General features: G+C 35.3%; 1 protein-coding gene across 7 annotated transcripts; it reads left to right on the top strand.

Annotated features, from left to right (window-relative positions):
• The first annotated feature begins 5707 nt into the window (after positions 1-5707).
• LOC105183605 (putative fatty acyl-CoA reductase CG5065) lies at positions 5708-25981 on the top strand. 7 transcript variants are annotated; one of them, XM_025307033.1, is made up of 12 exons: positions 5708-5723; positions 6175-6367; positions 6501-6645; positions 10798-11046; positions 11241-11386; positions 13163-13272; positions 13851-14046; positions 17124-17372; positions 21245-21424; positions 22441-22521; positions 23664-23746; positions 25859-25981. In XM_025307033.1, the coding sequence occupies exons 3-11, from the start codon at positions 6541-6543 to the stop codon at positions 23740-23742; spliced, it is 1395 nt and encodes a 464-aa protein (XP_025162818.1). In that variant the 5' UTR covers positions 5708-5723; positions 6175-6367; positions 6501-6540; the 3' UTR covers positions 23743-23746; positions 25859-25981. The 7 variants fall into 7 exon arrangements, with proteins under 7 accessions (XP_025162818.1, XP_025162817.1, XP_025162819.1 ...); XM_025307032.1 differs by lacking the exon at positions 5708-5723 and having other exon boundaries at positions 5902-6367; XM_025307035.1 differs by lacking the exons at positions 5708-5723; positions 6175-6367; positions 6501-6645 and adding exons at positions 10224-10470; positions 10602-10723 and having other exon boundaries at positions 25859-25979.
• The last annotated feature ends 511 nt before the right edge of the window (positions 25982-26492 follow it).

The raw sequence follows: 26492 nt of genomic DNA, 5'->3' as shown, positions 1-26492 counted from the left end.
TTGGACTACTGTTAATGAAACTTGCCATTTTTCTAAGAAATTCTTCACAAAACACGGGTATTTTATTGCATGCAGCGTACGCGACTAATGCTGCGAAGTGGCAAGGACATGTAAATGTTATTAAATTCTTACATTTTTCTTCCAGCTTCTTTTTAAAAGATACATGTTTTGCTGTCATAACAGATGCGTTATCGCATGACAGAGCAAGAATATTCTCAAACGGAATCTGCAGTTTATACATTTCCGATCGAAATGCATTAAATAATTTGTCAGCACTACAATCTCTTGCATCTATATCAATCAATTTTACTAATTGCGACCGAGTATCTAAAGTGTTGGAATCAACATATCGAACAAAGAATGTCATCCATTTATCATTAGTTATATCTGATGTCTCGTCAATAAAAATGGAAAACTTAGTATTCTGAATGTTATTAACGACACGCTCCGTCTCTACCGGATATAAAACATTCGAAATAACTTTTTAGCACTTAATTCGACTAATAGTCATGCTTTTCAACACATTGGGATCTTCTCCAATGTGTTGAAATAAACTGAGCATCTCTTTTGCAGTTTGATGAGGTATATTTTTTCTGCAATAAATGCGGCAAATCGTATCTCTGCAGCCTTTTTACGCTCATCAAACGATAAAAGAGATGCATCAGTTGGTGTATTTAAGTTTTTGTCCGATCTGTTTGTTTCTAAATTTTTTCCCGATCGATTTCTATGCATTTTGGATTCTGCGTGTCGGTGTATTTTTGCTAAATTAGCAGACATATTTATTTTGCAGAAAATGCAAGAAGCTGCATGCGCATCATTTGGTACTTCACGTAACCACGAATGAAATTTATCTATGTCGAGCCATTGTGGCTTAAATTTTCCCGAACGATGGACTGTATCATTCTTATTTACCTCCGTATTCGGTGAAATATTTTCCGCAATTTTTTTTTATGACACGCAGAATCCGCATTTGGAAACATGCGTTGAGCTGCATGAAAAATTTTTATCGCATACAGCGCAATGGTAGAGGGTATTATCCGAGGACACTTGACGTATCCAAGGTTTATAACGTTCATCGTTAAGCCACCCTTGTACAAATTTGCGCTTTAATGTTTGCGACTCATCGCATGTTTCCTTAATAAGATAGAAGAAAGATACGAAAGAAAATAAGATAGAGAAGAGAATAGAATTGAAAAGAAGAATAAAAAGAGAATAGAACAGAGAAGAAGATAGAGAAGAGAATAGATAGAGATAGAGAAGAAGATAGAAAAAGTGATAGAGAAAGGAAACGAGATGATGAGAAAACGAAACGAGAAGAAAACGAAAATAGTAGAAAAGAAGATAAGAAAGAAGAGAAAGAATATACGAATAGAAAGAGATGAAAAATACCGGTGAAAATGTGGATAAATAGCGATGAAAAAGCGAAGGAACGGCGACGTGACTACTGCTGGGATTGCTCGAGGAATATTAAGCCGCGGCGCATCGAAAACTGCATAGATGACCGTGACATGCTGCGCGAAAAACAAAACAGTGCGTCGCGAGATGCTTATCTCTTGATATGTAAAACACGCAGTAGCTCGTCACCATGTTTCCCTTGTCATCGCCGCGTTTCCCTCTTGCCGGCCTTATTTTTCTTGACTTCTCGATATTTTCTACCTCATACCTATTATTCCTTCTCTTATTTCTTATCGCCTTTTCTGCTTATCCCGTTTTCTTCTCGTTTAATCTACTTTATGACATGTATTGAAAAAAGTTTGTATTAATTTTTTGACGGAAGAGACCACCACCTTCTCGCAGTTTCCGTTGAGTAACAATATGTACGTTATCTATTCGTAAAACTAAATAAACTCGTAATTGAAATATTATAATAAAACTAATTATTTTATTTGTCTATATTTATTTTTGCTATGAAAATTGACAAAAATGCAGCAGTGAAATATTTTTTCCAAAACAAATGACATTTAATTTAATTTTTAATTTTAATCTATTAGCATAAATAAGTTATTCTGTCACATTAATAACAAATCATTTGTTAAGAGACGTATACATGGTGTCCCATTTTAACTGTCCATCCCAAATATCTCTCTTATTTTTGATTTTAGAGAAAAATGGTTCAGACACGTTTTGTATGGTTTCGAGGAGGCCATAAGATGATACCATTGATTTGACCTTGAAGAGTCATTTGAAGGTCACGTGAAGGTTACCTCAATTTTTTTAGAAGGCACTCCCTATTTTTTATTACATATTCTTGTAGCTGACCTCGAGAGCTTCCCAAAACACTATAATCAAATGTTTTTTGGTGAAGTACTTTTCGAGTTATAAAGCTCCAAATTTACAAAATTTTGATAGAAATACAAAATATTTCGTAAAACACACTTTCACTTTCCGATAGTCTTATCTTACATGATCCAACCAGTCAAGGCAAGATCCGAGCATGATCCAGCCAGTCAAGACGAGATCCTGTATTGCCTGATAATCAATGAACTATAACAATTGTGAAAGTGCAATTGTCAATTCTTTTAATGAAACAAATATCAAGAGGCTTGTTTCAAATTTCTTGGGCAACTGTCGGTATTTTGGCGAAGTCTCAGACAGACGCATATTATTATCCATTGACTTTTTTTTTTGATAAGACAGGAATTTTTGGTTTTTTGGCACTTTTTCTCTTTATAATTATGGCTGCTTATCCAGCAAATGAAATTGTGGACATGATTCGCATTTTGGGTGAGGCTAGGAATAATTACTCGGCAGCAGAAAGGCTTTATGCTGAAAGATTTCCAGACAGACGCCATCCTGATAGGAAAGTAATAAAAAGACTCTGCGACAGAGCTGAACAGGGTTTTCTTAGAAGAAACCGGCGAAAATCGGCGAAAGTCACATCATTGACTGTTATAGGTGCCGTTGCTTTGAATCCTCAAATTTCTACGAGACAAATTGAGAGGCAATACGGTATATCTAAATCAACAGCCAATCGTGTGCTCAAGCTCAACAAGTTTCACCCATATCACATTCATCTAACTCAGCAATTGGAAGAGAGGGACTACCAACGCCGTGTATGTTTTTGTAACTGGGTTCGAGATCAAATACAACAAAATCCCCGGTTCATTGCTGATACGCTTTTTTCTGATGAAGCCACGTTTTGTAATAGAGGAGGCGTTAATAGACATAACTGCTATTATTATTCAGATGCTAATCCACATTGGTAGAGAAGCCAAGAGTTCCAACGGCAGTGGTCCATTAACGTTTGGGCAGGCATCCTGGGAGATGTTATTGTTGGTCCTTATTTTTTTGAAGAAATGCGACAATCAATGCGGCAATCTATCTAAGATTTCTTCAAGATGACCTGCTCAACCTCTTGAGACATGTCGACAATGATTTACTCAGACGAATGTGGTTCCAACAAGACGGAGCACCGGCTCATAGATCTCGAGCTGTTACACAATATTTAAACAATAGATTCCCGAATAGGTGGATTGGTACGGGCAGCCGAGTTCAAGAATGGCTCCCAAGATCATTCGACTTGACACCCCTAGATTTTTATTTCTGGGGCTACAATAGAGATATAATTTATTCGCAAAAGCCTACAACCGTTGAAAATATGAAAAACCGGATCAGACAGGCTTGCAGAAATATTAATGTAGGTGTTCTTGAAAAAGTTAGGGACGACTTTCACCATAGACTAGAGCTATGCATACAAGTAAATGGCCAAGTTTTTGAACACTTTAAGTAATTGTACACAAAAGAAGATCTTGCCTTGATTGGCTAGATCATGCTCGAATCTTGCCTTGATTGGCTGGATCATGCTCGGATCTTGCCTTGACTGGCTGGATCATGCTCGGATCTTGCCTTGACTGGTTGGATCATGTTCGGATCTTGCCTTGACTGGTTGGATCATGTAAGATAAGACTATCGGAAAGTGAATGTTTTACGAAATATTTTGTATTTTTATCAAAATTTTGTAAAGTTGGAGCTTCATAACTCGAAAAGTATTTCACCAAAAAACATTTGATTATAGTGTTTTAGAAAGCTCCCAAGGTCAGCTATAAGAATATGTAATAAAAAATAGGGGGTGCTGTTTAAAAAAGTTGAGGTAACCTTCACGTGACATTCAAATGACTCTTCAAGATCAAATCAATGGTACCATCTTATGGCCTCCTCGAAACCATACAAAATATGTCTGAACCATTTTTCTCTAAAATCAAAAATAAGAGAGATATTTGGGGTGGACACTTAAAATGGGACACCCTGTATAAGTTATCAAATGGTTATATAAATTAAGAATATTCTACATAATTATTGTATATTAACTCTTTGAGTGGTATTAACGGATGTATGTGTTTGTTAGTTTTTTCGATCCTACACGTACTGTACTGACAATCATCAGTGTATAAGATTAATGCATGTGCAGTCCTTAACAACAATAATAAACAAAAGAAAATTCCATTCATATTAGCTATTTTTTGTTTGTTTCGTTTAACAAATAGGTATTTCATATCAAAATTTCCGGATCGATCGAGCAATGCATGATTAGCAAGAATAAAATGTGTTTCTAGAAACATAAAGAAAATGAGAAATATACAATATGTATGCATAAAACACGATGTCGATTTTACGTGTTGATAATTGTTCTGAGACTTATCATACCCAAATGAATTATTAATTTTAGTGGATTTAAAATAAATAGTTTTAATTTTTTCACAAAACAATTGGACCATTTTAATTATATCAATATGTATAAAAGTTTCATTTTTTGCAAAATAAATCTAGTGTAGATATTAAGTGTAGTATTTATGTATTTTAAAAATGAGTATTTTGTTCTTTAAAATATAAATTTTATGTTTTCCATATTTTTTTATTTCCATATTTTTATTTCCATATTTTTTGTTATATTTATCAAGTTAAAATATTCAGATTCATTAATATTTTCAAATTAAGGCATGTTTTAGATTTTAATGTTTCTAGTACAATGAAATAATTTATGTTCGAAAATAATAGTATTGCATTATTTAATTTGGCGTAATTGAAAAATTACAATTATGAATTAGCTCCTTGTATAATCAATCAATATAATCCACACTACGCGAAAAAATTTTCCGTCTTCAGTAATCGCAACTGCGAGCCACGTGCCGTGTCACAAAGCGTTCCAACCAGGAATATTCAACACTTGGAGTCAAATTTAGTTCAAGGAACTATTGATATGTTCGCTCGATGGCGCAGTCTTTGTACGACATATTGGTTGCGTTCAGCAGAGAAAGCAGCTTCATAAGCGCTTTACGCTGTTGCCAGCTGTTAGAATATTCTGCTGAACGCTATTTTTTAAATATAGTGAAACGTACTTTTGTAAACAATAAGACATTTGCAGCACCGCGTGCTTTTGGGATGAGAATATCCAAAAGTTAAAAAAATTTCATACTTGGGATATAAACATAATCTTCACACAATTTTTATTGTATTTTATTATAACGCGGCTTTTCTCTGTTCATTTTATTCAGCATATTTAGACTAAAATGAATGTAATAAATTTCACTGTATTGGACGAAGATATGAATATTAATGACATAGCAAATATTGTGATAGCAGATGTAGGTCATCCTTTGCCAGAAAATATTATTAGACGACGAAATGAAAAATTACGTAATCAAAATTTGTACGAAGTTACAATTCCTCGCTATACAGATATTCAATTTGCCGAACATTTCAGAATGTCACGAGGTATGTTTCAGGTTTGTATTTAAATATATTTTTCTTAATAATCCCAATTTTATTCTTTATCTGCTGCTTTTATGTGCTTTAATTATTTACTTTAATTATTTAACGTAGTTGCTCCTCATGTAAATCGAGATGAAAATGTAAATATATGCATAAACAAGAAATTAATGTTAATGATTTGGACATTAAGTAAGCTTGAAAGTTTTTTAGCTTTGAGTAACAGATTTAGCATAGCTAAAAGTACTAGCCATAATATATTTAAAAATGTGATATATACTTTGGCTCAATTATTGCGTACATATTGTTGCGCTCACTCTCACACTCGCGCTTGCACTCGGGTAAATGAAAACACCCGCGTAACGACTAAGAGGCTTTAATATTTACAGCACAACTCGCTCACGCTTTAAACAAGAATAATTCTCTATTTTAATAATTCTGAATTCTCGCGTCTGTCTTTGATGACAGCTTGCCAGAGACTCTCTATCAGCTGTTCTGTTATCTTCGTATCGATTTTCTCGTCGTCAGGACAATATTCGCTTAATTGTCAAAATCAGATGCCTAAGGCTCACGGACAACGGAAGTCGCCACAAACCTTGTGGCTCGGACACAACAATATGTACAATGGCCAAATGCAGTATAGTCTAATTTATCCTCAAATGTAAGTATTAATATTGTAATGTATTTTCAGTGAAATTATATACAGACTTTCTTAGTATTTATAGTATTTATTTATAAATATTTAGTATTTATTTACAAAATAAAAATTCCTTGTTGTTATTTGTTAATTGTAGATATTTGAAGCCCGATCACGTGGATTGGCAGGAATAATTGATGCAATTGACGGATGTCATATTCCATGCAAGCAACCCATCGGAAATTCCAACGATTCCAACGATTATTGCAATAGAAAAGGTTTCCACTCCATTGTACTACAAGGTAAAAATTGCATATTAAATTACTTGTGTATTATAATAAATATTATAATAAATAATAAATAAAACTTATATAAAACTTACCTTCTTAAACAAAAAGGTAAAAAAATGGCGCCAAGTACAAGCGCAACACGTATTGTGTTATTTTTAGAAATATCAAACTCAAATTATTTTTTTAAGGTATATATGTATGTGTACATAAATTTTTACAAGTAAAACTTATGACTATAATAAAATTCTACAACACTATTCTACTGTACAAAAGAAGTGATATATTAGAATATATATAGATATATTAGCAGCGCCAACTGAGAAACTTAACATACACAGGGTGTTTCAAAACCGTGGTGGTATTAACCAACCACCCTAATAACTCTTCAATATTGAAGTTTCAAGGAAAATCATCTGAATAAAAGTTGTAGGGATTTGAGCGAGCTACCTTATGATATCCTTTACTTTGACCTTGATCTCTATTTTCAAAGTCATTTGAAGGTCAACTTGCGTTTTTAAAGGGGAACCATTATTTTTTATTACACTGTTTTTTTCTTCTAGTTAATTGGAACAACTTTTGTCTAAAACATTTTTTATTTGTCTAATATTTTTTGAGATATTTGAGGAAAACTTTTTCAATATTTAACTTACGATATCTCGCTAACTATTTGTCGGAAGAAAAAGTGGTACTAGACTTTCTTGCTTTATTTAGTCTCAAGAATATATTGTTATTATAGCGCCCTGACTTTTGTTAACTTATTGACTTTTGGAAAATTCAAAATCATCAAATTAACAAAAATCAGGGCGCTATTATAACAATATATTCTTGAGACTAAATAAAGCAAGAAAGTCTAGTACCACTTTTTCTTCCGACAAATAGCGAGTTAGCGAAATATCATAAGTTAAATATTGAAAATGTTATCAAGTTTTCCTCAAATATCTCAAAAAAATATTAGACAAATAGAAAAATGTTTTAGACAAAAGTTGTTCAAATTAACTAGTAGAAAAAAAACAGTGTAATAAAAAATAAAGGTTCCCAATTAAAAAACGCAAATTGACCTTCAAATGACCTTGGGTAATGCTAATGCCGACGGTACTGTAACTTTGAAGCTTCATAACTCGGGATGTACTTAACAAAAAATACTTTGTTGTAGTGTTTTGGAAAGCTCTTGAAACGTTATAAGAATATGCCAAAAAAAGTAGGGTATTCCATTTGAAAAGTTCAAGGTGACTTTGCCCTGACCTTATTGACACTAGCCAAGGTCAAACTGATAAGTTCGGTAAATAGATCATTTTATACCTTACAACTTTTGACTGAAACATTTTTTCCATAAACTGATTGTTTTCGAAATATTTTATCGTTCGAATACTTTTTGAGAACCCTGTATAATGCAAAAAATTCTAGCAAGTTTTAATTAGACCGTCGATAACTCAGTAGTTTCGTAAATAATATAAGTAACGTACGTACCACGCAAATAGTATAAGTAACATTAATTAAGTATCGATAAATAAAAGCTTGTCAGCGATTTGGTGTAAAGTGTGATTGAAGAATACCACAGCATTAAAAAATTGATAATTATCCATGTAAAGCGTAAACATAAATATCAAATTCCGAAATTCGTGTGGTATGAGTTAAGAAATGCCTCGTATGGATTTACATTATAAACTTTGTGAAATAATTTTCATGTTTATTTGACGGATATCTTAATTTTGTCTGAAAAATGGTATAAATGTATAAAAGGGAAAATTTCCATTATGATCTTGTTTAATAAAATATCTTGATGTTTTTATAATGTCTCGCAAGATATATTATGAGTTACGATCGCACTTATGAAATACGTAAAAGGATAAATAAATCTGCATTGAATGAAAAATGACATTTTTGTATAAATTGGCTCAACATTAATGTAATTTGTCTGATTAACAAGTACTGTACTATACAGGGTGCACGATTTATCTGAAGACATTGAAATATCTCGAGAACTATGCATTGGATAAAAAAAAGTGGTTAATGAAAGTTGTTAGTCTCGAAGGGGGACATCCAATGATACCAAACTCGACCTCCCACCCCACCCCCTGGGGGTGGGGGTTGGGGGCAACTTTGAAATCTTAAATGGAAACCCCTATTTTTTATTGCAGATACGGATTCTACGCCACAAAATACGTAAATTTTGTCCGAAACTTTTTTTTTATTCGTAATGGGTGGCGCTGTAATCGCAAAAAATTATATTTTCCGCAATTCTCTAGAAATGATCATTGGATTGAGAAATAAAAAATACCTGTTCAATATTTTTAAAGAACATAATAAAAGTTATTCCCCCCCCATCCTCTCGGGGTAGGGTGGGTGATAACGTTCAAATCTCAAATGCGGACCCACATTTTTCATTGCAGAATTAGATTGTACGTGAAATTTTTATTGAAACAATTTTTTTCATTCGTGATAGATAGCGTTGAATTTTTCCGAGAAATTACTTTTAGCGTTACACAGGAACAACGACGAGGACGTAGTAGTTTTATGTTCCCTTCGGGTGCTTTTTTAATGTGAATCCCCTTGCCTCTTACAGATCGGGTGCTTTTTAATGTGAGTCCCTTGCCTCTTACAGATCGGGGTGCTTTTTTAATGTGAGTCCCCTTGCCTCTCACTGTTCAATTAATTAGAGTAAGTGAAATTTTGCACTGCCTTTTATAATAAGCCGTAGTTCGCCATACACCCACAGTGGCGCGTCGAGCAGTTCCCTCTTCGATTCGGGTTCCCATTTGAGATTTGAACGTTACCACCCACCCTACCCCGAGAGGATGGGGGGTATAACTTTTATTATGTTCTTTAAAAATATTGAACAGGTATTTTTTATTTCTCAATCCAATGATCATTTCTGGAGAATTGCGGAAAATATAATTTTTTGCGATTACAGCGCCACCCATTACGAATAAAAAAAAAAGTTTCGGACAAAATTTACGTATTTTGTGGCGTAGAATCCGTATCTGCAATAAAAAATGGGGGTTTCCATTTAAGATTTCCATTTAAGAAAGTTGCCCCCAACCCCCACTCCCAGGGGGTGGGGTGGGGGGGGAGGTCGAGTTTAGTATCATTGGATGTCCCCCTTCGAGACTAACAACTTTCATTAACCACTTTTTTTTATCCAATGCATAGTTCTCGAGATATTTCAATGTCTTCAGATAAATCGTGCACCCTGTATATACCTATAGAGGCATTTCCACGATATTTCTGATTTCTAATGATACTTACATATATAATGTATATGTGATGTCGAATATTCCAATTTTTTTATGTCCTTCTCCGACAAAATCTCTAAAACTTCAACATTATAGTTACGCTAAGTTATTGCGTACAATACACGTTGCGTTATACAATACACAAAAAATAAATTTGCAGGTCTATTCGCAGTAGCAATGTAATAATGATGTCGCATATAGCAATAGTTACACTACAAGAAGGAATTATGCAAAATTTATGCAAAGGGGCACTTTGAAACGTCCTTCATGAACGTTCTTCACGAACTGATTAGAATTCAATAGGCAAGCAAAATAATTCATAATGGACGCGATAGAGAATAATAATTATGGGTGAATAAATCGATGACCTGTAGTATAATATTCACATAAATATTCACGATGACTGGACGATGACCGTACAGAATTATCAGAGTGAATAATCGTTATTGCTTTCTTAAAAGAACGCTGCAGTTGCAAATCAGACTTAGCTGTTGTAACTCGTGCATCCACAACCTTCTCAACTCGTCTGTTGGTTATCATTTGATAAAATTCGCAAACTTTAGCATATAAAACACCACATAAAAATTCCCTTACGCTTCAATTAGTAAGTTCTTTCTAGTGATTATTACATTTTTGGCATTTTAACGCTTAAAATCACAATGGATTCGCTGTGTTCGATACCGGCCTTCTATTCCGGAAAGAGCGTTTTCATTACTGGTGCTACGGGGTTTTTAGGAAAATCATTGATAGAAAAACTGTTGAGGTCGTGTCCTGATATAAAAGAAATATTTCTGTTAATGCGTCCGAAGAAAGATATGAATATAGAAGAACGGCTCCGAAAGCTGCTGACTAACGCGGTAAATTTACTATTTATAATTGCGACAATCTCGCAAAGTATCATTTTCATCATGTGTTGTGTTGTATGCTTTAGTTGTTTGATACATTACGGCGTGAGCAACCCCATTGTTTCGACAAATTGATTCCCATAAAAGGTGATATTGCTATTGAGGATCTGGGTTTGTCAGACGCCGACAGAAACATACTAATCCAGAAGACGTCTGTAATATTTCATATAGCGGCGAACGTGAGATTCGATATTACTCTGAAAATGTCGGTGCTCCAGAACGTAAAAACTACGAGAGATATATGTATTTTAGGTGAACATATGAAGAATCTGGTGGTAAGTAGACACTATATTAATATTTAAAGGCATGTACTTGCATATGTATGTGTGAAGGAGAGAGAAAATTGCGATTTAAATTTTTTTTTATATTGGAAATTCCGATATCTTTTTTATAAAAATAGCGATAAGATACTTAACTAGAAAATTATCAGACATTATTATGTGTATGTATTTAACTATATTCCTTAAAGGCTCTCGTGCATGTCAGCACGGTATACTCACAACTCGACAAACAAGTTATTGATGAAATCGTGTATCCAGCGGAAGTCGATTGGAAGAAAATGATTCAAGTCGTCGAGACTTTGGACGAACAACTGTTGGAAGTGTTTAAGTCAAAGTAAGTGTAGAAACCGGTATCTACGCTGTATACAGGGTGGGGGGTTATAAGTTTACAACCCGAAATGTGAAGGTAGATTGGGTTAAGATAAACATAAAAGTCCCATACCGTTTTGCGAGATTCGCAATAATTATCGAGTTATTAATGACAGAAATCTGAGGAATGGGAGCGCGCCGACATAGATGATTGGAGAAGCGTTGCAGCTACTCAGGCCACAGCGCAGCCCACTCGACCCAGCAACTGTTGGTGGCGTGCGGCGAGACGTAGGTCCGGCGAGATAAAACAACGAAGAGCAGCGCATTGTCTTTCCCCCCGCCGCGCACCGGCAACAGTTGCTGGATCAACTGGGCCGCGCTGCGGCCTAAGCAGTTGCAACGCTTCTCCAATCATCTATGCCAGCGCGCTCCCACTCCTCAGATTTCTGTCATTAATAACTCGACAATTATTGCGAATCTCGCAAAACAATATGGGAATTTTATGTTTGTCTTAACCCAATCTACCTCTACATTTCGGGTTGTAAACTTATAACCCCCACCCTGTATACTAAGCGCTTCATCGAGTACATCACATATGTATATCTGATAAATTTAAAATATATTAATAAAATGAGGTAATCTACGTTCTCAAATCGTGGGCAAAGGAGGAAGGTCAATAAGGCCGGTTTTTGGGCCCATCTCCGATTGATCTCAAAGTACGTCATTTTACTCATCTAAGTGGGCTTCATTACATACTGTAAGGATTTTTCCTAATAATGATTTAATTCAGAGAAATAGGCATTTTTATATTCCCATTTTACATGGGTTTTCGTACCTTCGATCAAATGATGCTGGGTTTCATATTGTTAACATTGCTCACGCAAGATCATACTTTCCCAAAAATTACGTATATATACACTACAATATATGTCAGAGCCATCATTTTTCTCGAGGTACTTCGCCTTTAAAATACAATTTTTTGCACACTTTATTACACTTGCGTCCTCAAAAGAAAAACAAATCCTTTATCTCAAAGAGAATTCCTTCAAAAAACATCAAAACAGATGAAGATCAACCAAAACTGATGGTTAATGAGACAAAAAAATATCGTTCATGTGTGACTGCGTCTGCATCAGTGAGGGCCGCCGGCGAAGCAAATCAGCCACGACGGCGGCCGCGGCTACTGCCGTCATGGCTGATTTGCTTCGCCGGCGGCCCTCACTGATGCAGACGCAGTCACACATGAACGATATTTTTTTGTCTCATTAACCATCAGTTTTGGTTGATCTTCATCTGTTTTGATGTTTTTTGAAGGAATTCTCTTTGAGATAAAGGATTTGTTTTTCTTTTGAGGACGCAAGTGTAATAAAGTGTGCAAAAAATTGTATTTTAAAGGCGAAGTATCTCGAGAAAAATGATGGCTCTGACATATATTGTAGTGCATATATATACGCAATTTTTGGGAAAGTATGATCTTGCGTGAGCAATGTTAACAATATGAAACCCAGCATCATTTGATCGAAGGTACAAAAACCCATGTAAAATGGGAATATAAAAATGCCTATTTCTCTGAATTAAATCATTATTAGGAAAAATCCTTACAGTATGTAATGAGGCCCACTTAGATGAGTAAAATGACGTACTTTGAGACTAATCGGAGGTGGGCCCAGAAACCGGCCTTATTGACCCTCCTCCTTTAGTTGATTTCATCTAAAGTGATATGTTTCATCAAAACGATCGCTTGTGACAGATTTAGAATATATTCTTGAAAAATTGAAAACGCAAATGGAATAATTGACAGGTACATGGGCTGTATGCCGAATAGCTACATATTTTCCAAGAAACTCGCCGAGCAAGTGATAGTCGATTACTCTGAGTCGTTGCCGTGTGTAATTTTGAGGCCATCCATAGGTATGCTGTTATTAACAAATATACTGCTTATTATTCATATCGCTTGTCATACAAATTTTGCACGGAGAAAAATAATTTACATATGTTAACGATGCAATAAACAAAACAAAAATATTTTAGTTGAAGAATGTAGGATCTCTTGACTATCAAGTTTGTTTCTAAGATTCAGAAATTATGGTTTTCCGGCTTTGAAATACGTTTCAATTAATCCTTTTCTACGTGTAGGCTATATGGTATGTTTTTATCATCGAGTTTAAATCCTGAATTGGACTCTCACGATACATAAATGACTTGTAGTTCTTCACAACAGTCGTTTTCCAATGAGGAGCATTCATAATATTGTTATACACGTTATGCACCTACATGGTACATCAACACCATCTTTTTAGAAAAGCATGAATTAGAAAACTATCAGATTACTTAGGTACATAAACGTAAAGGGATGAGAATTTGCTTTTAAACAACTTATTTTCATAAATTAATGGAATTTTTGAATATCAGTCTGTTTATCTCAGGTTTGCAGTTTATTAATTATTTGATACTATCAAACTTTTCTAAAAAAATTAATATTTTAACAGTTACAGCAACGTTGAGCGAACCTGTAAAAGGATGGATGGACAATTTTAACGGACCGGTAGCACTTGTGATCGGCATTGCAAAAGGACTATTAAGGATAATGTATGCAGATATAAACATATACATTGATATCATACCGGCTGATACCTTCAGTAAATCTACCATTGTTGCATCGTGGAAATGTGGAGTGAGAAAGAGGTAAACTCCATTTTATTGTATTAAGCGAGGATCAGAAGAATCGTTAAAATTTTTGAAGGGAAAAGTAACGGAATATACAGGGTGTCCCGTTTTAAATACCCCATGCAAATTGAAAAATATGGAAGATACGAAAATGAAAAATGTTTCAGACAAAAGTTGTATGGTTTTAAGGGGGACATACAACAACTATATCAATTTGTTCACAGATAGCGCCATTTTCGAGATATTTACTGATCATTACTTTTCTTAAATAGAAACCCCAATTCCTTATTACACCATCTTTTCCTACCAATTAATTTGAATAATTTATTGTTACGTGCTGGGTGCCAATAAGCGCGTATCCGGGTTCGCGAAATGATTTAACACTTGACTAAGAAAGAACTCTACTTTACTATCGTTATTTACAAGGATATTTACAAGATTCTTTCGTTCTAACCATATCTGAGAACAACGTTTTTCACACGTCAGCTCGCGGCGACGGCTTGTGTATCTCTCTGTCAGTTATCATTTGTCTCGTTGTCTAGGGAAATCGCTCTCCAATCTCATGGACCGGGATTTTACGTAGCTCAGCTGATCAGATCATCCCAGCTGTCGGGCAATTTAAAAACAGGCGATACCACATACCGTGGCGTATAATATACAGGGTGTTATAAAAGTCCGGGAAGAGCAGAATAACTAGAAAAATATGAGTCCTAGAAAAAATGTGAAGTACTAGGGATTTTATGATTTTTCCTGGCTATCTGACGGTGACCTTGGATTTGACCTTGACAATGATCTTGAAGGTCATTTCAAGATCAGGTCAATTTTTTAATGGGACTCCATACTTTTGATCCCAGAAATGAAAAGAGCGGAAAATTTTACGTTCGGATATATCCTTGAACACTGTCAAATTTGACCTCTGAAGGTCACATAAAGGTCTAAGCTTGTTTTGGGCTGAAAACGCGAATATCTTCGAAAATGCACCTGCTAGAGAGCAATGTTACGCATAAGAATAAGAACGTAGAGGTCAACGAGGGAACCGAATCCGACGTCGGATTTTGCAAATTCAATATGGCCGATTCAAAATAGCGGCCGATATTTAAGAATAACAAAAATTGGATCTCGTTTAAGGAGTTTTCGAAGTCGTTTCTGAAATCGAATCCGACGTTGGATTTTACAAATTCAAGATGACCGATCCAAAATGGCGCCCGATATTGAGGAATTACCAACAATCGGAGTGTGACCTCGTACGTAACGTAAAATCTCACCCTTCCATTATGGGGGGGAGGGTAAAAGTATGTGTTTCCAGCCTAAAAGAATTAATTGACCTTGATATGACTGACACATAACCTTAAGAACAAGGTCAAGGTTGAAAACGTCATATCCGAACGTAAAATTTTTCAATCTTGACATTTTTAGGTCAAAAGTATGGATTTTCAGTCCTAAAAAAGTCCGGTTTGACCTTAATAACAATCTTAACTCATGACCTTGAGAATAAGGGCAAGGTCACGGCTGAATGTCCCTCGTTGACCTCTACATTCTTATTCTTATACGTAACATTGCTCCCTAGCAGGTGCATTTTCGAAGATATTCGCGTTTTCAACCTAAAACAAGCTTAGACCTTTATGTGACCTTCAGAGGTCAAATTTGGCAACGTTCAAGGTTATATCCGAACGTAAAATTTTCCGCTCTTTTCATTTCTGGGATCAAAAGTATGGGATCCCATTAAAAAAAATTGACCTGACCTTGAAATGACCTTCAAGGTCATTGTTGAGGTCAAATCCAAGGTCACCGTCAGATAGCCAGGAAAAAAGTCATAAAAACCCAGTACTTCACATTTTTTCTAGGACTCATATTTTTCTAGTTATTCTGCTCTTCTCGGTCTTTTATAACACCCTGTATATATACACAGTGTGTCCCGTTTTCAATTCCCCAGGCAAATATCTCGAAAAATATGGAAGATATGGAAAAGTATTTCAGACAAAAGTTATATGGTTTCAAGGGGTACATAAAACAATTATACCAGTTTGTTTACAGATAGCGTCGTTTTATAACATATTTACTGATCATTACTTTTCTTAAATAGAAACCTCAATTTTTTATTATACCATCTTTTTCTACCAATTAATTTGAACAACTTTTGTGTGAAATACTTTTGTATTTGCCTAATACTTTCTGAGATATTTAAGAAAAATGTGGTAACTTTTCAATATTTAACTCACGATATCTCGCTAACTATTTGTCGGAAGAAAAAGTGGTACTAGACTTTTCTATTCTATTTAATATCAAGAATATATTATTATAATAGCGCCCTGACTTTTGTTAACTTACTGACTATTGGAACTTTCAAAATGATCAGATTAACAAAAGTCAGGGCGCTATTGTAACAATATACATATTATTGAGACCAAGTAGAGCAAAAAAGTCTAGTACTTTTTCTTCCGACTCTAGTACTTTCCGATATTAGGTTAAGATAAATATTGAAAAAGTTATCAAGTTTTCCTTAAATATTTAAAAAAATATTAGGCAAATAAAAAAATGTTTCAGACAAAAGATGTTAAAATTAATTGGTAGACAAAGATGATGTAATAAAAAATGGGAATTTCCACTTAAGAAAAGTAATGATCAGTGAATATTTTGAAAGTGAGGCCATTTGTAAAAGAGTAAAATGGTAAAAAACTTTTTGGTTTAGAATGGCTTAATTTATAATTATATGACAGTTATTGTAACGATAGGTTCCAGATTCAGGGTTCAAAGTTTAATATACTCATATCTACTGCTAGACATAATAGTCGTCATATAATTGTAGATTAGGTCATTCTAAATCAAAAAGTCTTTTAACATTTTGCAGATAAGTGTCCAAATTTTCAAGTTATCAATTAACAAACGTGTACATGTGATCATTTTCAATCATTAATAACTTAATAAGTATTGCGATTTTTGCAAAATGATACATGACTTTTTTCTCAATTTGGTGTGATTAATTTTCACAATTTTTCATTTCCAAAAAATCTCAGACATTTTGTATATATATTTGTGTGCTGGTTATTCTCATTCAATATATAAGTATATAACGAGTTGTTTCAAACTCTTTACAGAAACATGACGATCAATTTTCCACTTGTATACAATTGCACGATGTCTCATGATAGATGTCCGACAAATAAAGATATAGTAAATCTCTACAGGAATTGTAAACATAAAAATCCTTTCGGAAATCTACTTTGGTATCCTCAAGTGTATTTCACAAAGAACCTGTTGTTCTACAACCTGTTGTTTATATTGTTCCAAGTAATACCTTTCTGGTTCATCGATGAACTCCTACGATTATCAGGCAGACAACCGAGGTAAGATGTTAATTTCTCTCTCGATTAATCGATTGTGCAAACATATGTAATCATGTATTCACTATTGAAGCAAAAGGTAAAATCTTTTGAGACGATTTATACAAGATACATATGTATATAACATATATATCCCACTGTAAACAGTCGGTCCGAATATCTCGAAAATTGAGCCTGAGACAAAAATGTTTCAGACAAAAGTTGTATGTTAACCGATATAGTTGTTTAAAGGGAGGCATAAAATAACTATATCGGTTTGTTTACAGATGACGCCACTTTTAAGATGTTCATTATCATTACTTTATGATATTCATGATCATTACTTTTCTTAAACAGAAACTCCAACTTTTTATTGTCAATATTATACCTTACTCTTTTTACCAATTAATTTGAATAACTTCTGTCTAAAACATTTTTTTATTTGCCTAGTATTTTTTGAAATATTTAAGGAAAACTTAATAACTTTTTCAATATTTAACTTACAATATCTTGCTATTTATCGGAAGAAAAAATAGTACTAGACTTTTTTGCTCTATTTGATCTCAAGAATATATTGTTACAATGGTATCCTAAGTTTTATTAATTTATCGATTTTTGGGAATTTCAAAATTATCAAATTAACAAAAGTCAAGACGCTATTGTATTAAGTTGGGAAATAATTGCAGATTTCACTGATAGATGGCGTTAGTTGAATTTTTAGGTATATTTACGTATTCGAAATGTCAAACCTATATTGTTATTTGATAATTGGTACTTTAACTGGCATTCAGTAAAAAAATTGTATCGATCGGTTGTGTAATTTTTGTTTGGCGTCGATTGAAAAATGGAAAAGCAAAACGAGCATTTTCGTCATATTTTGCTTTTTTACTTCCGCAAAAGAAAAAACGCATCACAAGCCCACAAAAAGTTATGTGCCGTGTATGGAAACGAAGCTTTAAAAGAACGACAGTTAAAAGGACGATAGTCAAAATTGGTTTGCTAAATTTTGTTCCGATGGTTTTCTACTCAAAGATGAACAACGCTCTGGTCGTCTAGGTGAAGTTGATGACAATCAATTCAAAACAATAATCGATGCAGATCGTTGTAGCACAACGCGTGAGATCGCAGAAAAGCTCAATGCATCACATGCATTGAAAAGCGTTTAAAGCAATTTGGCTATGTAAAAAAAACTCGATTTATGGGTTCCTCATAAACTTAAATAAATTCATTTATCACAATACATTGCCATCTGATATTTGTTTATGAAACGTAACGAAAATGATCCATTTTTTAAATGATTGATAAGTGGTGATGAAAAATAGGTTGTTTACAACAATATCAATCGAAAAAAATCGTGGAACAAACAAAATGAACCAATGAAAGCCACATCCAAAGCTGATATTTATCAAAAGAATTCATCAAAAGAAAAGTTATGTCATCAGTTTAGTGGGATTGCAAAGGAAATGTCTACTTTGAAGTTTTACGACGCAACCAAACAATCAATTCAGGTGTATACATTCAACAACTAATTAAACTGAATAATGCATTTCAAGAAAAGCAACCAGAATTAGCAAATCAAATATTGTGTTCCACCATGACAATGCAAGGCCACACACATCCTTAGTTAAAAATTATTGCAGATTGGTTGGGCTGTGTTGCCACATCCACTATATAGTCCTGCCCTTACACATCAGATTATTATTTACTTCTTTATTTGCAAAACTTTTTGAATGGTAAAATTTTCAATAATGATGATGTCAAATCGCACTTGTTTTATTTTTTGCTGATAAAAACCAGAAGTTTTATAAACATGGAATTATGCTGGAATAATGCTACCTGAAAGAGGGCAAAAAGTCATTGATAAAAATAAACAATACATTACTGCATAAAGTTATTTCGTTATATGAAAAAATTGTCTTTTATTTTCTTAAAAAATTCGCAATTACTTAGTTGCCAAACCAATAACAATGTATTCTTGAGATCATTTAGAGTAAAAAAATCTAATACCATTTCTTCTTCCAACAAACAGTTAGCGAGATATCGTAAGTTAAATATTAAAAATATTACCAAGCTTTTCTTAAATATCTTAAAGAATTTTAGACAAATAAAAAAATATTTCAAATAAAGTTGTTCAAATTAATTAGTAGAAAAAGAAAATATAATAAAAAATTGGGATTTCTATTTAAGAAAAGTAATAATCAGTGAATATCTCGAAAGTGACATCTTTTGTATACAAGCCGATATAGTTGCTTTATGTTTCCCTTGAAACTATACAACTTTTGTTTGAAATATTTTTGTTTATCGGGCATAATTTTTGAGATATTCAGATCGACTGTTTACAATGGGACACACTGTATACTATAGATGCTAAGATCAATTCTGAACAAGTATCGTGTTGCCCATTTGCAATTTGTTGATATATTTACAGATATATTAGGTGTACAATTTTGCCTCCGCCGTTTTTTTCGAAATTCGAGGCTTTATTATAAAAAACTGGTTATACATTTATGATTCAAAGTATTGTCCATCGCTGGCCACTACTTTCTCCCATCTTTCGGGCAGCGTACGAATCCCGCGTTGAAAAAACTGGTCATCTTTTGAAGCGATCCACGAATCGATCCAATTTCTTACTTCTTCATAAGACCGGAAGTGCTGGTCAACCAGGCCGTGTGCCATTGATCGAAACGAGTGATAGTCAGAGGAAACAACGTCTGGAGAATACGGCGGGTAGGGTAGGACTTCCCATTTCAACGTTTCCAAGTATGTCTTGACCACTTTCGCAACATGGGGTCGAGCATTGTTATGCTGCAAAATCACTTTATCGTGTCTCTCGTTGTATTGCGGCCGTTTGTCTTTCAATGCTCGGCTCAAACGCATTAATTGCGTTCGATAACGATCGCGTGTGATTGTTTCAGTCGGTTTTAACAGCTCATAATACACTACGCCGAGCTGGTCCCACCAAATACAGAGCATGACCTTGGAGCCGTGAATATTCGATTTGGCCGTCAACGTGGAAGCATGGCCGGGATATGCCCATGATTTTCTGCGCTTGGAGTTATCGTAATGAACCCATTTTTCGTCCCCAGTCACAATGCGATGCAGAAATCCCTCCCGTCTTTGCCTTTCAAGCAACTGTTCACAAGCAAACAAACGCCGTTCAACATCTCTCGGTTTCAACTCGTACGGCACCCAATTTCCTTGCTTCTGAATCATTCCCATGTCTTTGAGGCGTTTTGAAATTGCTTATTGAGTCACTCCCAATGATCGTGCCAATTCTTCTTGACTTTGACACGAGTCTTCATTAAGTAATGCCTCCAATTCTGCATCTTCGAAAACCTTCTCTCTTCCACCGCTATGCCGGTCTTCGACGTGAAAATCACCGTTCTTGAAGCGTTGAAACCACTCACGACACGTTCTTTCACTAATAGCGGCCTCACCATAAGTATTTGAGAGCATTCGATGAGCCTCAGCCGCAGATTTCTTCATATTGAAGCAGAAAATTAAAACCTCCCGCAAATGACGAGAATTTGGCTCGTAAACTGACATTTTCAGTCGAGAATAACTTTATGATACAGACACAAATCGACTAATGTTTCTATGGGGTTATGATGACAGATACCCAAGTTTATTGCATGACGTCTATGATCTATTTATTTCGACCACTATTTACCGCTAAAGGCATCTATAGGAAAACGGCGAAAGCAAAGTTGTACACCTAATGAAACAGAGATAAAAAAATTGCAAAATAATGTGTTTAAAATAACAAATATTACCTACATTTTAAGATAAAACTCTACAATTCTTTTCTCACTATTTCTTTTACAATAAACACGTATAATTATTGTATAGATAACATGATTTTTTGACAAATTTATTCGACCTTCTTTAAATCACAGATTGATGGCATTGCAGAGGAAAATTTTTATAAATAATTACCTTTTGGCACATTTCGTACTAAACAATTGGGACATACGAAATGAAAGGGCGATTAGCCTGTCTGATGAAATACCAAACGATCAACAAGAATTTGGATATAGAACGGTCCTCTCTAAGGGAATTGACGTACCATATATTGAGTAAGTGACAAACCTGCTTTATTTACTAATTATTGTTACGTCCAACTTACGTCGTAACTTAAAACAACCTTTCTAAATTCAATCATAAAATTAATTCAACAATAATATTTAGACCGGATATTTTGGCTACTCGATCCTCAGTCTAGATGTAATAAATACGACACCGAATGCTTCTTCACCGGAGAAGACTAAAAGAACAATAGATAGATAATAAATACCATGACCACGATTATTGATTATTACTCTTATGTCGTGTGAAACACCTTACCCCTTCTTCTATTAAAGTGATAAGAACTCGCGTGGGAGTGTCTCACCACCATAAAAGGGCAACACGAATGACAACCAGCGGCTTTAGCTCTTAGCTTTTAAATAGGACACACAATTCTTGCGCACTTAGGTGACACTTGGGAAATATGTGGGCACCTCAAACTCTTATACCTGACGAAATTCTTTTTAATTCCTTGCAATATTCAAATCTCAGTTTACAGTAACTTATCATTCATGCCAAAAATCATCTTTGATACTTTACATCAATTGTTCGTTGTAAATTTTAATTGCTATCTATATTTCGTTCTAATTTAATTGCCATTCACACTAGTTGCCATTGAATTCATATACAAGTCTCTCAGTTGTATTCAGCCGGTAAATAAAGGTTTGTTTTAAGATACAGTTTCGCCCAGTGTCACATAACCGAACCTCTCCACTCTGACCCCTATCTTCTTTTTATTCATTTGTCAATCGTCGTCCAGTACGTAACGCTCCTAAAGTCCGCTAACCAAAAAGCTTAAACGCAAGTAAATCAGTTGGTTAAATTTATTCATTTCTCTCTTATTTCCCTTTCATACCCATACATCACACACAAGTTTGCCGATCCCAGGGTAAATTGGTTTAATCCATTGACCCGAAAACGACAACTCATAAACATTCACGATCAAGACGTGACATTATAAAATGTCACACACAGGTATTTACTAGCAGATAAATCAAACTATTTATTTTTATCGTATCTTTCATAGAAACAGCATAACTGGAGCTAAAATATATCTTCTGAATGAACGTATGGATCATTTAGACGCAGCAAAATCGCAGTTAAATAGGTAAAAACCGAGATTTTGTTCCTTTTTTATTGCAAAGTGATCTAAAATTTACATTATTCTGACTATCGATCGAATATCTTTCACGATCTCATTTTTATAAAAGATTAACGTCTTGTTAACGTCTACATTTTAAAACAGAATAGCTAGCAGGTACATTTTTTTTTTAATTTCTCGATAGCATATAGCAATTTTTAAATAAAAAATTTGGTTTCTGTTCGCGCCGAGAGGAGGCGAACGAACACCGGGAGCCGCTTCGTATGAAGCGCGGGAGTGGACACAATAGCTAGTGAGCGTGACGAAAATGGAGCGACATCAAAATGTTAAACACACGCGAAACTTTATTATTTAACAATTGTGATTCGAGTCGGCTCGCGCTGTTGGAGGTTTTCGAACGGAAATTTTGCCGCGTTACGACCGGAAATCTTCTTGGCGGCTTGAACGACCGATCCAACCTTTACGCCGAATCGGCGGATCACAATTACAATAAATGACGGAAAAGCGAAAAGGGCGCGCATGTGGCCTTTTCGCGTGATTGCTATCGCATCTTCGCCCTTGCGACCGATTCCGATTCCGAATATAAATCGGATGAGCGCCGAATCGGCAGCAAAGAAAGAAAAGTGGTCTCAAGATGCGGTGCGATCAGCGTTCTGAGAATTGCGTGACTGATCTTGAAAAACGGAGCGAATTCGTCTCAGAGTCGTTAGCTACACGCGGTCCTTTTAGATTGGCTCGACTTCGCGACACATTACCCGCTTTTTCAATATGGATATGTGTCGAGTCGCGAAGCGGAGCATTGCTTACACACGTGAGACGCGCGTGGCACATGCTCGAAACGTATGGCACAAACAAACAGGCTCGCGGCAACATCTCGTTTCCTTGTCGCTGATCCCCGCATCGTTGAGTCGACCTTTCTTATGACATAAAATAGCTTTCTTATGATATAAAACTTAAACTTAAAACTAGCTGTTCATGTGTGGGGCGCGTAAACAGTTTCACTTTATCGAGTTGTTAATACTAGGCTGATTAATAGACAAGTTTTTCGACAAATAAAGTTATTCGCTTCGACTTAAATCGCAAATTTCGATTATATGGTCGTTAAATATATAGTAATGAACATATTTATTTGTTTTCGGTATCATCAGAATGTACTGGATCGACATAATTGCGAAAGCCTCGTTTGTTATTTTCTTCATATGGATCATTTACAAAAACACTGTGTAACAAGGTAAATTGATTTTCATCAAAGTATACAATTTTTATGTATGACATTTAGCATCGAAGACTAATGTCTAAATGTCGAAATCAATTAATTATTATAAAATAATAATTTTTATTAGCGATTACATATATAGAATGTCAAAGTTGACATTTGAAAAACGTTGTTCCTTGAGTCTTGTAGGACGTTGTATTGTATTACTTTATAATTAAATTCTAATGGTTGAATGTTATGGGTTGAATAAAACAAAAAATTGTGAACATCGTCCTTCTTTTCTTATGCAAAATCATGCCATTGTACGAACGCCAATCATACATTATGTATAAGCTTACATTTTGCATGATAGAAATGACAATAATATGAATAAAATTATATGATAAATAATTATATGAATAAAATTCTTTCAATGCTATGCGAACGTAGTGGAGATGTTATATATAATTTATATAATGTTATATTAATTTGTGTAATGTTATATTAATGGTATTTTTAGAAATTTCAAATTCAAATTATTTCTTTTAAAAATATATATTGTATGTAACATAAGTTTTTACAAGTAAAACTTACCTAACTACAAAAACGATGTGAAGATATCAAAAATATAATACTTACCTTTTTAAACAAAAAGGTTAAGAAAGGCGCCAACTACACGTGCAACACGTATTGTTATTTTTAGAAATCTCAAATTCAACTTATTATTTTTTTTCAAGATATACGAGGGCGGTCCGATAAGTACTTAGCCTCACCGCCCGATGGCGCCACTATCGCAAGAGAAATTTACTATCGTGTAGTACATTCTCGTAGACGGCTACTGTCGAAATTTCAGCCGAATCGGACTCGTAGTTTTGTTTTGACCGCATGTGGAAGCGGGCGTGTCCGCGGATTTTAGAAAAATGGAAAAAGAGCAATATCGGTCGTTGATTCGATTCTTGTTTTTGGAAGGGAAATCGCGCAGCGAAATCAAAGAGCGCTTGGATGCTGTGTACGGTGACTCTTCTCCTTCGATGGCGACCGTCAAAAATTGGTTTAACGAGTTTCAACGTGGTCGCACGTCGGTTTTTGATGAGCCACGCCCAGGTGCCCCGAAAACGGCTACCACGGAGGATAACATGACAAAAATCCACGATCTCGTATTGGCAGACCGCCGATTGAAGGTGCGCAAGATAGCTGAGACAGTAGGCATCTCAAAAGACCGCATGGGTCATATCCTGCATGAAATTTTGGGCATGAGAAAGCTGTCGGCGCGATGGGTGCCGCGTTTGCTCACTCTGGACAACAAGCGCAACCGTGAGACCACTTCAGAGCAGTGTTTGACGCTGTTTAAGCGCAATCCGAAGGAGTTTCTGCGTCGTTTCGTGACCGTCGACGAAACATGGATCCACTGGTACACACCAGAGACTAAGGAACAGTCGAAACAGTGGACTTTACCCGGCGAACGTGCTCCGAAGAAGGCGAAGACTGTCCTATCGGCCGGAAAGGTTGATGGCCACCGTTTTCTGGGATTCACAAGGTGTGATCATCGACTACCTGGAGAAGGGCAAAACGGTCACAGGGCTGTACTATGCCGAATTATTGGGCCGATTCGACGCCGAATTGCAGAAAAAACGGCCCCATTTGGCGAAGAAAAAAGTGCTCTTCCACCATGACAACGCACCGGCTCACACCTCCGCCCTCGCCACGGTCAAATTGGTCGAATTGGGCTACGAACTGCTGCCCCATCCACCGTATTCTCCAGATTTGGCCCCGTGCGACTTCTTTTTGTTTCCAAACTTGAAACAGTCACTCGCCGGGCAGAAATTTGAGTCGAATGAGGAGGTCATCGCCGCCACGGAGGTCTACTTTGCAGACCTCGAGAAAACGTATTTTTCAGACGGGTTAAAGAAGTTGGAGCATCGCTGGGTCAAGTGTATCGAGCTAAAAGGAGACTATGTTGAGAAATAAATCGCCACTTCCAAAATTTTCGTTTTTCTTTTGTAGGCTAAGTACTTATCGGACCATCCTCGTATATGTACATAAGTTTTTACAAGTGAAACTGTAAGAGATATATAGTGACAAATCGATCTATGAACATAGTTATATTTAGTTGGTTACTGTCCGCGTTAAGTTCTTTTTTTTCTTTAGTTGACAGGCGTGTGCGATGGACGTATGGTTTCAACACGTCAAGCAAAAGAGACTGTTGTCAAGTCTGTCTCTCATTGTATGGTGATCGAGTAAAACGAGCGTGCGTGCATCATATACTGTAGCATATTTCATTGTTTATTTTCCTTTTCGTCATTAAAGCTAATATGACACAATCAGGGAAGAGTTAATCATTCATCCCCGACAATTGGTAGCAGAGCTTGGTTTGGTTCTAAAAGGAAACCCTGAGTAAAAAGTTCTGGTTAAGGAAAAAGAAACGTACTGGACAACGCTCGAGGTACGACGAAAGCGAAACAAACATGGCGGAAAAATTATAATTACTGACTATCCTGTTGCTGAGGGGAGATAACTATTTTAACTGACGAGTTAAAATGGAATCGGTGTTGCAGTTAAAAGGATTGCTAAATGTCCTTACTCAAAATCGCCCAACAGGAAAAGAGAAAAAAAAGAGAGCAGAATGGGATGAAAAGGATGCTGATGCGGTCACATGTATGATATATGCCTATCACTGAGTGATGAGCAAGTTCTGCAGTTCGCGAACTATACAAACGCGAAACAATTGTGGAAGGCAATACTTGACGCATATGCTGGACCAGCGGAGGATAGAGCAATTGAT

This window comes from Harpegnathos saltator, unplaced genomic scaffold, assembly GCF_003227715.2.
Source record: "Harpegnathos saltator strain DR-91 unplaced genomic scaffold, Hsal_v8.6 scaffold828, whole genome shotgun sequence".
Taxonomy (NCBI): Eukaryota; Metazoa; Arthropoda; class Insecta; order Hymenoptera; family Formicidae; genus Harpegnathos; species Harpegnathos saltator.
The sequence above is the reverse complement of the archived record's forward strand: the minus strand, read 5'-3'. Positions and strand labels throughout refer to the sequence as shown.

Coding starts and splice junctions, on each gene's coding strand:
- LOC105183605 (XM_025307029.1), top strand. CDS start 10,526: ATGGATTCGCTGTGTTCGATACCGGCCTTCTATTCCGGAAAGAGCGTT. Junction 14,047..17,123: donor AAATGTGGAGTGAGAAAGAG/GTAAACTCCATT, acceptor AACTCTTTACAG/AAACATGACGATCAATTTTC. Junction 21,425..22,440: donor ATTGACGTACCATATATTGA/GTAAGTGACAAA, acceptor TATCTTTCATAG/AAACAGCATAACTGGAGCTA.